Source organism: Chanos chanos, chromosome 4, assembly GCF_902362185.1.
Source record: "Chanos chanos chromosome 4, fChaCha1.1, whole genome shotgun sequence".
Taxonomy (NCBI): Eukaryota; Metazoa; Chordata; class Actinopteri; order Gonorynchiformes; family Chanidae; genus Chanos; species Chanos chanos.
The window spans coordinates 42,634,328-42,647,717 of record NC_044498.1 but is presented as its reverse complement, the minus strand read 5'-3'; the positions used below and the strand labels follow the sequence as shown (position 1 = coordinate 42,647,717).

Below are 13,390 nucleotides of genomic sequence, written 5' to 3'. Positions count from 1 at the left end.
GGATTGTTCCACTCAGATCTGTCACACATGAAAGGAAAGCAATCCGTGAGTTTGAAAGAAGCTGAGACGAAGACACACCATCCAGGTAGCCAGGGATGAAACTGGGGGGGTGTTCTGTTTATTGACTCTTTTCATTTATCCTTGGACCTCAGCATCCCCGGCTCCCTCAGGCTCTTCATCATTATATATGTTTTCAGCCTGCAAGAGCCACGTACACCAAGCAACATGTTACCAAATACGTTACCATGCCAACACAATTCATAAAGACACACAACAAAATCAGCGTATTTCATGTGTATCTCTGTGTGCGTTTATGTTTAAGACAGGCTTCATACCATTTGCCACACTTGCATAATGTTGTCTTCAGACACTGAGCATATGACCCACGGCTCGTTGGGGTTCCAGGAGAAATCCGAGATCTTGGCTGTGTGCCCGCCGTGAATGAACTGAGAAAGAAAAAGAGATGGAGGAAAATTGAAAATCGAGTGTCACCCATGTTGACATAAGTGTATATTTCTACATGTATATGTCTTCCTAAGGGTCAAATAAATGGTGTGTGATTTGTATGATTATTATTCTGTCAGACTAATATTTACAAAGGTATACTGTTCTTCATACTTTGATATTCAATGACGCAAATTTTGGTGAGAAACACAAAAAAACCCTAAATATCCAGTATGAATAACTTGTCTGATTGATAAACAGAGGTATGGGGGCAATTTTAGCCTTAAAATGCCCGTACTATAACAGAAGATGTGTCAGGCCTAAACTCTCACTTTTCTAAACTCAACTTCAACAAATAACATGAACATTTTTCCCTCTCCTTGACACTCACCAGAAGTTCTGGAGGTCCATCCTCAGCATCCTCAGGAGACTGCTCCTCACCAATTTTACTGCAAAGACAAGATGTGTTAACATGGAGAAAACACACACACACACGCACGCACACACACACACACAGATGGAACAAACCTGAGATCCCAGACGTTGAGACGTCTGTCAGTACCACTAGAGGCCAGAATGGTTTCATTATGAGGAGACCACTGGACCTATGAGAGGGAGAGAGGAAGACAAGAATTTTATATCAGCATCTTAAGGCTTGCCCACTACCGTTAGGTTTAAGGAAAAACTAGGTCTTAAGCAAGTCCAAGTTTAGTGTTTTAGAACTTTTTTCAGGAACTGGATTCATTTATTTGTGCTGATGTTTCTCATAATGATACAATGAATCTACAAAAAATTAGAGTCCTGTAACACATATCGAAAAAAAAAGAAACCCAAAATCAGCATTCCCGTCCTCTAATAACAACAGTATATTGTCAGGCATAATAAAGCATTTAATTTAGTCATGGTGGAAGAGAGATGTCTCTACTGACATCTGCTGGTCAACAAAAATCAGAACAACTACTAGTTATGGCTTCACCAAAACTATTTAATTTATCCATTAATTACAGTTCATTTCTCACATCAGGGGAACCAAATTAAAAATAAATGAAAATAAGAATAATAAAAAATATTGGTTTTGGCAAAAACATGTATAATATACATGAAAATGTATGATGTAGGCTAAATTAGATGCTACTGCATAGTGGCTACCCGTGTTTCATGTCATAACTCAACGTGAACCTTTCAAACATGTGTGAGGTTATGAAAATAGGTTTAGAATAAAAAAAAAAAACATGGTTTAATATCCTGAATGAGCCACAACATCACTCCATTGTTTTTAGAGCACAGATAAAATCATTCATATGAAACTGGTTTATCAAAGCAGTGACAACTTGTCAACGTGGAACGTTAAGGTTTAATGTATCTTCCCAAACACTGATTCAAAAAACGACCAAAGACATACACAGAAACAACCAGCCAACTGATTTTTTTGAAAGTTTGCATAGAAATAAGACAGGGAAAGACAGCCTGCACAGTGGTCCCTAGTGAATAAAACATTTTAAGACAACAGTGCTGTTTCTAGACTATAAATAAATATGTAATCTAATGATAGAATAAGAATTAGTGTCAAGCAATCAGATCTCAAAGCAGGATAACAGCAACTTCATTGCAGCAGATTTATGGAAGAAAGTGGAATATTTCAAATTTAATACTTAAAACACTTCTGTGAGGTAATGTAAACTCAAACAGCTCGAAACTAGACTTATTACTTATACGTAAACGTACCAGTTAAATGTTAAGTGTTTCAAGTTTATCACTAGCTTCAACATAACAAAAAGGAAGAAAACATACAGACCTGGAAGATTTCATCTTTGTGAGACTCAAAGGAGTGAAGCTTCAGTCTCAGATTCCTTAGATCCCACAGAGCAACTGTCTGAAAAAGACAAAGCCCACAGCACGTTTAATATCATCATCATCATCATCATCATCATCATCGTTTCCAACTACAATAGGCCACTCTCAACGCAAAGATATACTCTTTTCACAAGAAAATACAAGTTAGTACTTACGAATAACCGCAAAATAATTTGAATATTGACTGTGTCAAATTGTCTTTTGGGAAGAAAAAAAATCACTTATAAAAATCACTCACAGTGCATAATTTAAAATCTTGTAGCTGATCAAGGAACACATTGTTCAGCCAACTAAACTCTGACTGCAGTACCGTCCTGTATCTTCAGGACATAAACCAGAGGAAGGGTGCACTGGGCATCGTCTCAGTTACCTTGTCAGCTGAGCCAGTGGCCAGGATGAACTCGCTGTAAGGGTTAAAGGACAGACAGTTGACCTCCGCAGTATGGGCGTCGACCACGTGACTGGGCTTCGATGTATTATTGGACCGTGTGTCCCAGCTACAAAAAACCCCCAAAACAAACAACAACAAGAACAAAAAAACAAACAAACAAGAAACGGTCAACTTACAACTAAATTACAATTAACATTAGAATTAAATTGAATTACAAAATCTATACCGTTGACACAAACATGACATGGAATGCATGGAATAATGTTATCAGGAACAAAACACTGACAGATATCCCCTGCACAAATCTGAATAGTTACTGAAAAACCTGGGCAGACTCACATGAGTGAGCAGCTATTTGAAGTTGTTTTCACATATGCCATTGTGATTACGGGACAGGTTGGCCGGCCATCACTGATGGGCACACTCTGCTATTGAACTGTGATGGTGACTTGGTTATCCAAACAATTTTACGACACCTTGGGTTATTCTAAAATGATAATTCCTCCTGTAAGCTCTTTTATTAAACCTGTCTGTAAATATGTACTCTGCTGTAGAGAAGAGATCCACTCATCCAGCAAAGTTACTGCAGACCAGCAAACAGCTGTCTACTTAAGAGTGTTAAAACAAAAGAGAAAATAAACTGGGACAATATAATCTGGAAAATAAAACATTATTATTACTATCATCAGATGGTACAGATACTCCACAGCACACTTAAAATTCAAGGAGGCACGAAATCTGTTTTATACCTCATAAACACATGTACAGTGTGCTTGGATGAACACTACTTGTAACTTCTTGACATTTCTTTGCTTCTGACAAAGGAGTTCAGAACAGAAGCAATGCAATGAAACTCCGTTGAGGAGGAAAAAAAAAAAAAAAAAAGAGCGTCACGGTCGAATAAAATCGCGCTAAAACCGTTTTTGCTGTGTCCCTATGCAAGCTAGTTTTGTCAGATTCTAAAAACATCACACCCACAATCAAACAAAACTGACACATGGTACCGACTTGTATAACAGGATTAGGCTAAATGGAATGTAAGAGCACTTTTGGAGAGGTGTGTGGGAACTGAAGTCTCACATCATGAGTTTCTGGTCATCAGCGACGGAGCCAAAGAGCGACTCATGCAGCAGGTGCCAGGACACGTCTTCCACCACCGCTGTGTGTCCGGTAAAGATGGTCTTGGCGTCCACCATCTTCCCTTCCTTTGGAACTGCACTTATATCCCACAGACATATAGTCTGAACATGTGGTGGGGGGGGGGGGGGGGGGGGGGGGCGAAGAAAAATATATCAAACTGACTGTTGGGTAAAATATCGGGACTGACTGGTCTGGTTTGTTTTTCTAGATTGTAACTGTCATCAAACTGCAGTCACCGTGACATAGTCAAATACAGGAAAACTATAGAAGAAGACAATTAGTTTAATCATATTACAATTAAGTTAAATCCTAACCCACTCATGTCCAGAGATTCAAATTGCAACAAATTGACAAAAGTTTTGTTCTGTTTGATAGAGAACTGATGAAATTTTCTGTGAGGTTATTCTGTGTCCGTGGCGATTAAGCCCACTTTTGCATTTTGTGATATCACTTCCATTTTACATGTCTACTGTCAATTAAAGTTTGGATTTTCAATAATGTCAAAAGATGGCAAAATCAATGCATAATTCTTCAGCACAGTTAGAAAATTCACATTTCAGCCAATTTCAAGTTTTTTTCCCTGCAGATTTGTGTTTAGTTGGCCCTAAGAACGACTGTCACCAAAGGGATATAAAAAAAACTACAGTATGAGTATGTATGGGCTAAAATTGTGAGGCCTAAAAACTCAGCAACCAAATATCATTTTACACTCAACCAATGATTCCCATATACACTGAAATAATACATGGAGCAACCGGTCAAACTACCACAAAAAGAAATGTGCATAAAATTATTCAAGGTATTAAAATCAGAAATTCTAATCTATAAATTTGCAGTAAATTATCGACTGTTGGGACTATACTGTAGATGAACGTCCTATAGCAGGCGGTCCTCACATGGTCATCAGAAGCGCTGAGCAGACAGCCGCTGAGATTAGCGTTCCAGCTCAGACCATAGCCCTCCTTCTGATGGCCTTTCAGTCGCAGGTCTGGAGTACACTCTCCAGAAGGATCTATCACACAAACAGAAGCTTACTGTTTAAAAAAAAAAAAAAAAAAAAAGAAAGAAAGAAAAAGTAAAACAAATATGGTACACGAGGAAACCATTTACGAACACGGCTCTACAGATGGGCCATAAAGTAAAAGGGTCCAGCACGACCGCATGACTGTTAATGAATGAACGAGTCACGGCGTTTCGTTTGAATAGTCAAATCATCAGGAGTCACTCATACTAATACTACTTAACTTGCTGGTATGTCAGGCATTGGAGTGCAGATTTGCCAAAACATGCAGCTGCACGGTTTCTTTAAAAATGTGCATAGCACAAAAAGTCTGTTCACATGTGTGTGTTTTCTTTGGTTAAACTTGTTAAATGTTTGATCAAAAATTAAGCTGAGTTGCACGGCCTGAGCAGCTCAAAAAAACCCCAAAAAACTCCTGTTCACAGAGGTGAGCTCTGTGCATAAACTGAATCTTAGCTCTTTGGAGGGAGCTATGCTTACGTGGGTAAACTGAGGCATACCTGGTTTGGATGGGTGTTTGGTGTAGTCGAAGACAAGCACATCACTTGTGGGGGTTTTTGTGGCAATTAGGCAAGGGTTCTGGGGCATGTAGCGTGCTCTGTTCACCTCTCCCTCATGATTAATCTTAATCTCAATCTCAATCTTCCCACTGACAGAGCCGAAGCCACCAAACTCTGTGGCCAAGGGAAAACACATGAGACAAACTCAATTTTCCAGAAAAGATGGAGAGGTAGGTAGAAATGGAAGTAAAGGGGGAGAGAGAGAGAGAGAGAGAGAGAGAGAGAGAGAAGGGACAGGGCACTCTTAAAAATATGATCTGATATAAATCTGACAGGTGAAAATCTCACCTCCTTTCTCGCTGTCATAGTGTGAGGCATCAAACTGGGCGTCATCATTTGGGAGCTGCACGCTAGCGATGACTAGATGGTTCTGCTCATCTGAGGTGTGTGTGCCTAGCACCAGTCTGTGCACGCTGAAATCCTTTCCCTCTGGTCTAATGTTGGGGGGATAAAAAAGGGAAGAAAAGCCAGGAAAAAGAAAAAGCAAAATGAACACTCCATCTCCATTTGTCCATCTATTCGGGCCAGATACACTGTGTCATAATGGTTGGCATCGTTGCTAGTAACCATATCTGTGATAACCACGGTAATTAAAAAAAAAACAAAACAGCTATTTGTTTTACTGAGTCAGCTGACTGTCACACAGCCAGAGGTCCCACTGTCAGCAATATTATGTTGTAATGATGTGTTTCAGCAGATACATCGGGGAATCCTTTAGGGCTCTGGGGATGATTTTTTTTTTTTTAAACTTTGGTCAAGCTCTGTATTTGAACTGGGTGATTTAGTGTCCTCAACTTCTAAAATGAAAATTAAATAGTAAAAAAAGAGGGAGGAAATCACACCAAGTTCAGCTCCCGACATATACAAACATTCGTTGACAACAGATCGACTCATCTTTCCAGACAATTCAGTTCTGACCACGTCGAATTAGTGACATGAACTGTAAGACTTCGTAGATGGGATCCTCGGTGAAGTGAGGCGCTAGAATCATTTGTCTATCTTGGTCCAAACCATCTTGAGTCGCTGCACAAATCTGACTGAGAAACGGTAGCTAAGCGGCATACGACACTATTGCGGTTGGAGAGAGCAAATGACTGGACCTAGTCACGTCAGGTAGCCACTGGGCAGTAAGGCTAGGCCACTCCAGCGCGTGGGTCATCACCAGGTCATACAGGAAGGGAGTGTTTTTCTTCCAGATCTTATATTCTTCATTAATCACTCTCTCCTCCACTGCATCATCGAACGTTGCTGCAACACACCATTCATTTTTTTGGTGATAAAGCATGACAAAGACTCATTTTGTGAAGTTAGCTGAGCAACACAAGCGATGACTTACATGAGCACTTACACTCAAACGTAACCAGTAAGTTTATCCCAAGATCGAAAAAAGGCTAGTTTAAAAGTTTTAATATAACAGACATCATGTCACTAGCCTAGCCAGACGTAGACTAACTTTGTATTCTTTTTTTTCAAATGAAAGCATATGCAATTAACGCTATAGGAAGCGATATAAATCCGTCTTTGCCGAGTTAACGAGCCAAGTCAACATAACGGGAGAGGATATATTGCATGAAAGTCTAACAGTAAAACATAAATCACTTCATTCCCTTTATTACCATTTGCACAAATCCATAAATAATTATTCTCGTAAGTAAATTACCTTCTTTGTCAGCCATGCCGAAATATATACAATATACACAACAAGCAGGCACGCTTCCTTGAGAATCACAAAACCGCAAGACGCGCCAACATTCAATGGCGATAGCGCTGTCCAGAGCACCTATCGGAGTGGAGAATACTGACGGCGGACATTACGTACACAGTTATTTCCCCCCAAATAGTACTTTTATTAATAAAATTAATTTTAACAACAGCTGTTAATACATTGATACTATATAATGCGCATCATGACTTACTATAAAGAGAAAAAATGAAAATTGTTCATTATTTGCTATCAGTCGAAACCTACTTTTCTAAAGTTGGACTTTTATTGTGAAAAACCGGTGACAGCGTGAGCTTGTTTATACTTCCTCATGTTGTATCTCGCTCGATGGGAAGTTTCATAGGACAGCAACAATTATTTCAAAATGAATGATCGTGAACTCGATCTTACGGAAGCCCAAAAAGCAATAAAGGCTAAATACCCAGCCATCACCAAGAAATATGAATGTGAGTGAAGTGATCTTGGGTTATTGTTGTGTTCGAAAATGAGTACTGACCGATTGCTGCCTCGTGTGTTTTAATATGGAACGACAAAGTGTTGATTTAACGAGGTGAAACACTTGACAAGGAGACGAAAAATGTAACATATCATCTGTTATTTCAGATTTGGATCACACAGCTGATGTCCAGTAAGTTCCTTCATTTTATAGTCCCGCTACTCTGACCAGCACAATGTTTCTTCATTAACCAGTTTGTATGGACGAAGTGTTTGCTGTTCATGGCAAGACCAAGGCCTCTTAAAAACATGTCATCGTTCCCTCCTCAATCCAGTGGACTAAACCCAGAACAGTGGTGCTACAGCGAGATGAGCACAAGCCGTTTATAAAATTATTTAAAATTACTTTTCCAGTGCTCGTACGGTACAGCATATAAAACAGCACAGCGCGATTCTAAATCAGTTTAAACGGTGCTTTTAAAATAGCAATATGTATAGATTTATTTATTTCGTTTCGTAACATAGCCGCTCTGTTTGTAAAGTACACAGAAATAATGAAAACAACACTTAGATTCTATGGGTTCTGTGTTCCAATCAGAAATAAAATTTTATTTTATAAGAAGCCTCGGCACCCTTAGAAAGCGATAAAAATGCAATGTTTTCTTAATCATGAGTGAAAGATAATGATAACATCAAAATCATTCTCATGAGGAAGTTTCACTGTTGAATATCTTAGATATCATGTGTCCTTTGGGTCCAGTTTCACACGTAAGGCCCCCATAATATGAGAGGTAAACCTCTAGTTTCACATGTATCAAATGTCATCTTGTTATGAAATCATGCTTTGACTCGTGTGGTGACTGTGCTTTATTTTTCGATTGAGCTTTGTTTTTCAAGCACAAAAACTGCTTAACAGTGAAGTTACCAGGTGCTCATCTCTAATCAGAAAGTCTTACATACATTCTGTCAAATGCCAAAATTCTTCTTGCGACTAATTTTTGTGTGGTCATGTCAGTGTCTAAAAGCCATATTTCCAGTCTTGAGCCCTCACAGAGTTGTGTTAAGACAAAGTTGACTCTGATTTCTAAAAACAGGGATGGATAAAGTTAAAGTAGAAGTACTTTTGTTAAAAAAAAAAGTACTCTAAGGAGAGTTAAACTGACAACTGTTTTTGTAAATTGTAAATGAGTAACTATTATACTCTCACTTATTTTTCAGATACTTTAACTCTACTTAGAGTACTTTTTTTTTTTTTTTAGCAAGAGTACTTCTACTTTTACTTTATACACCCCTGTCTAAAAATACCTCATCATTGTACATGTGCTTTGGTTAATGACTGTGTGTGTATTTAGGTTGCATTCATGGGGAGACTCACTGGAGGAAGCATTTGAACAGTGTGCAATGGCTATGTTTGGTTATATGACAGACACGGAAACTGTAGAGCCCATCGATACCATCGAAGTTGAGTCTGAGGGTGAGTCAGGTGGCTGCAAAATTTTTCTTTAACCCTAGTTTGGCATTCATAAAACTTTATGAAGCTTGGGATGTTTATACAGCAGTCATGGTAACAGATACCCATTGCTGAACGGTGAGATAAGCAATGTTTTGTGTTAAATGGTTGTAAGTTTGTATTATCTAAAGAGTAACTGTCTGGTCTTACAACTTATCACACAGCACTGATTGACTTTAGGAATGCATATTCTCTTAAATCATGTTTTTGAGTTGAGTCAGTGGCAAAAGTCCAACATTGTTTCAGGACAAAGAAGCAGTGTTGTCGTCAGGGTGTCTCCTGGTTTAACAGTGACGTGGCTTGATTTATTTAGGGATGTAACAGATATTAATGTGTTCTCTTGTCAGCCACAGACAAAGACCCTTCTGTTCCTCTCCTCAGGTGAAGATATGGAGTCCCTTTTGTTCCACTTCTTAGATGATTGGCTCTTCAAGTTCAGTGCAGATGTTTTTTTCATTCCCAGGGTACTTTCCATACCTACCTTTGTTTGCTTTGTTTTTGGTTTTTTTTGAAAGTGTATTTAATGTGCTTTGATTGGCATCACATGTATCAAAGGAGGTATGTGTGTCGTATCTCCCTGACAGGTTGATGTGGCTGTTGATTTATGCTTAAAAGGAAAAAAATAGATATTCCATTTCATATTCTATTCTCTATGGAGGCTTCCATTGGGCTTGTACTTACAAAACTCACATGCTTCCTCATTAATGAGAGATTAGCGGTGAAATGGCCAAATGTGACCTTTCAAAATACTTTTTATATTTGACCTATTTACATTTGGGGCACAGTCTAGAAATATCCACATAAATAAGTGTTGGCAGGAATTCTCCTGCTGTATGATTGTGTGTATGTGTTATCGCTATGTGAATATATTTATTTGTGCAGACGTTAAAATGTGACTGTTGAAGTGGACCCGTCTGTTGGACATGAATGTTGTTGCTCTTCTCTGTCTTCTAGGAAGTTAAAGTTGTCCATCTAGACCGAATGCACTTCAGAATTCGCTCTATCGGGTAGGTTCATCAAAGACCACCTTAAAACAATACATATATCACATCAGGCCAGCTGCAATCATTACTTGGAGGAGTGTGAGTAATAGGTGATAAAGGGGCTAATTTACTGAAAGTTTACTGGCATTTAATATGTATAAAGCAAAAAAAAAAAAAAAAAAAAAAAATCAGATCTGAGCAGTTGCCTTAAAATCTAATGTGTGTATCGGAAATCACAAAGGAATATGATTTATTCACATGACAAATGAAGTTAATTGCTCTGACTTAAATGTACTCTTTGATGAGATACAGTTGAAGAAACTTTCAGCCTGAGCAGTGACAGCAAGAAAGTGGCTTTTGTTTAATGTTCCAGTTGCAGTTTTATTCTCAGCTGGATGGATCGCAAAAGAATTGTTATATAAAAAGCTTTATGTTCGTCTTAGTACAGCTCTCACTAAAATGAATTTGGAATATTGTTTTGATCTCTTGCACCCGACTAAAGATCTAACATATATCTATGCGTGCTTCCGACATTATTTGCTCAGGAGGTGCGTAAAGTAGGTGGAATTACTGTGTTTGTGACTTAGTGACCATCATCTAAGATTTCTGCTTATGTCAAGCAGTATCTCCTTTTCACTCAACAAGCCCTTTCCGATTCGTGAAATGAAGTGTGACATTGTAGCTGGAACACTACCTTAAACAAAAGCCACTTTGTTCACGTTCCAATCAGGTTTACTTGTAGTTCGGCTTTACTTGAAAGAAAATCCAAAGGCGCTTTGAGTTTTAACTCCCCCTGGATTTCTGCTCAGTGCTCTATCAACTGTGTTTTATTTTGGCTCATTGACGTGAGAATGGCTGTTTTTTTTTAAAACAGAAAAGATAGTATCACATTTCAGGTAAAATAACACAATGTTTCACAACCTCACTATTGACAGGGTGGGTATTCTTACATGGCAAGTGGGAGGTGACAGTGAATGGTTTCATAGGGAAAGTCACTAGAGATCCCAATCTACAAAGGTGTTAAATAGTGAAACCTAAAAGGAGGTTAGATCCAAAAACAACTTAAGCTTCACAAAATGAATTTTGTTGTTCAGAGGAATGCAGACAATCCAATTTCAGAATTGATTCTTTTTTTCTCCTAGTAGTCAGAAGTACCTTCACTAGAAATAAATAGAGGGTTGATTTAAAGCGCAAGTCAGTTGTATGACAAATCATATCACATAAATGAGGGTTTTCTGCCAATAGTTTAAGCAGTTATTCATTTCTGTTCTTGTCTACATAGTTGGTGTTTTAATATAGAAGAATCTGCCAAAACTTTTGATATTATTTGGACTCTGATTCAAAGGGGCTTTTCAACAACATTTTGACAGGAATAAAAAGCATTCTTGAGAAGCAGACCCAATACTTGGAAGACAACACACTCTGACAGAAATATGAAAACAGCACGTCAGGACAAAAACCCATCGCTTTGGCACAACTTGCCGACAGCATGGCGCTTGGTGAAATGAATAAACCACAATGTGATTCCACCCATAAAACGTTTTGGAAAACTTTGTCTGACCCCTCCGTGACAATACATTCTTTCAATAGAATTCAGTTCTGTTTGTGAGTAATATGCCATCAGCACAGACGAGATTTTATTTAGCTGGAAAGAACTGTGACAAATCCCCCTGAGTATGATGCAGTTCAGATTAGATTTAGCTGGAAATAACACACCTGTCCTCTAGTTTTAACAGTTACTAATCCTCCTGTAGGGAACAAGAACAACGACATAGGGTCTTTGAGAAATCAAGAAGCAGGAGGTTTCATACACTGAATCAGTTCTAAGGTGTTTTGTCAGTGGATATTACGCTTGAGTAAACCAAAAACCAAAAGTGCGTAAACTGCACTAAAATTTATATATTGCTCATGGATGGGAATCAGTAAACAGCATGGACAGGCATTTCCAAGTAGATAGCAGTCATCTTTTGATAAGAAATATGATGCTTCATACAGTTCCTTGTAACTTGGCTTTGGCAGTTTTAGAGAGCAGACAGCAGGTTCAAATCACAGAGCCTTTGGGACCATCTAAGGCTATTAAAAAAAAACCCTGCTTTTCCCGCCACTGCAAGAAAAGTGAGGAGGCCTTCGAGTATTAGCTGATAACTGTAAACTGCAGTGTGGGTGTGTTTGTGAGATTACTGCCAAAATGTGCTCATCATTCCTATTACATCTGATGGATAAAGTGAAGGAGACATATTGGACAGTCAGCTATGTTGTGTGTGTGTTTGTACAGGTGGGGAGAGGAATTCAACCTTTCTAAACATCCACAGGTAAGTGGAGTGTTGTACCCATGGTTATGGAATTCCTTCCTTTTACCACTGTTGGAACCAACGCATCTAGGAATTTCTGTGAGGTCATTCCAGACCGTCTTATGCGTTGTTCCGAATATTACAAACATTTCAGTAAATGTCATGAGTCAAACTTCAATTAAAGTTTACTCTGAACACATATTTTGTGGCAAGGTGGGTGTGTTGTAAATCTTATATAATAGGTGCACTGTAGTGTAGGTGGATAGTGCAGTTTTTTTGGATTTTTTTGGGATGGTAAATGTACTCTGCAGTGGTTTCAAATGACTTCCAGTAACACACTGAAAACAGAACAACGAAGGCCTTGTGAACCACCTGCCCCACAAGTGCTTCACACATGTCTCAAGAAAAACTGAAAGGAAGTCACATGGCCCATGAGAGCATTACTGAGAGTTTAGGAAATGAATGCTTTTGGAACACTTCATGTAGACCAAGAAGATAACTTCAAAGAGCACAAGTTCTAGTTCTGCACTGTTCAGCATTTGTTTACATTGCAATGGCCATGTCATAAATTCAACACTCTTAAATATCTAATAAAAACTTTGTGATTGTCAAAGTATAAATTTGATACAATTTGTAAGTAACATGGAAGAAATGATGGGTCTCTTCTCTGTTTAAGGGGACGGAGGTGAAAGCAATCACTTACTCAGCCATGCAAATACATGATAAGAAGAAACCCGAGATCTTTGTCATCATCGATATCTAACTCATGGAAACCACAGAGAAATCTCTCCTTTTATGATTTATATGAATATTTTCAGAATAAATCCTTTGTTTACAGAGACTCCTTCCCAAAGCTGACGTATAACACAAAGCTGTGTTAAATCATAACAAAGGGACAGAGCTGACATAGCACAGATGGATGTGAACACTGCACACCTTTTATTATGTTATATTAAATAAAGTTTTGTTTAAAAATTAATCCACAGCTGATTATGAAACTATATATTATTATACGTTTAACTGTGTGTAAACAAGTTT

General features: G+C 38.4%; 2 protein-coding genes across 5 annotated transcripts; one reads left to right on the top strand and one right to left on the bottom strand.

Annotated features, from left to right (window-relative positions):
- Nucleotides 1-135: 135 nt before the first annotated feature.
- On the bottom strand, nucleotides 136-7,086 carry LOC115809687 (histone-binding protein RBBP4-like). Its single transcript, XM_030771445.1, has 12 exons — nucleotides 7,071-7,086; nucleotides 6,511-6,658; nucleotides 5,699-5,844; nucleotides 5,351-5,524; nucleotides 4,726-4,841; nucleotides 3,770-3,930; nucleotides 2,669-2,795; nucleotides 2,240-2,317; nucleotides 973-1,049; nucleotides 836-893; nucleotides 336-446; nucleotides 136-198 (listed from the first exon to the last, which is right to left on the bottom strand). Exons 1-12 carry the CDS (start codon nucleotides 7,084-7,086, stop codon nucleotides 136-138), a joined length of 1,275 nt encoding a protein of 424 aa, XP_030627305.1.
- Nucleotides 7,087-7,456: 370 nt separating this feature from the next.
- On the top strand, nucleotides 7,457-13,320 carry zbtb8os (zinc finger and BTB domain containing 8 opposite strand). Of its 4 annotated transcripts, none has more exons than XM_030771375.1 (7): nucleotides 7,457-7,579; nucleotides 7,737-7,761; nucleotides 8,921-9,042; nucleotides 9,460-9,542; nucleotides 10,033-10,085; nucleotides 12,337-12,373; nucleotides 13,029-13,320. In XM_030771375.1, exons 1-7 carry the CDS (start codon nucleotides 7,498-7,500, stop codon nucleotides 13,113-13,115), a joined length of 489 nt encoding a protein of 162 aa, XP_030627235.1. In that variant the 5' UTR covers nucleotides 7,457-7,497; the 3' UTR covers nucleotides 13,116-13,320. The 4 variants fall into 4 exon arrangements, with proteins under 4 accessions (XP_030627235.1, XP_030627236.1, XP_030627237.1 ...); XM_030771376.1 differs by lacking the exon at nucleotides 10,033-10,085 and adding an exon at nucleotides 11,757-11,779 and having other exon boundaries at nucleotides 9,460-9,579; nucleotides 12,308-12,373; XM_030771377.1 differs by lacking the exon at nucleotides 7,737-7,761 and having other exon boundaries at nucleotides 7,457-7,583.
- Nucleotides 13,321-13,390: the final 70 nt, after the last annotated feature.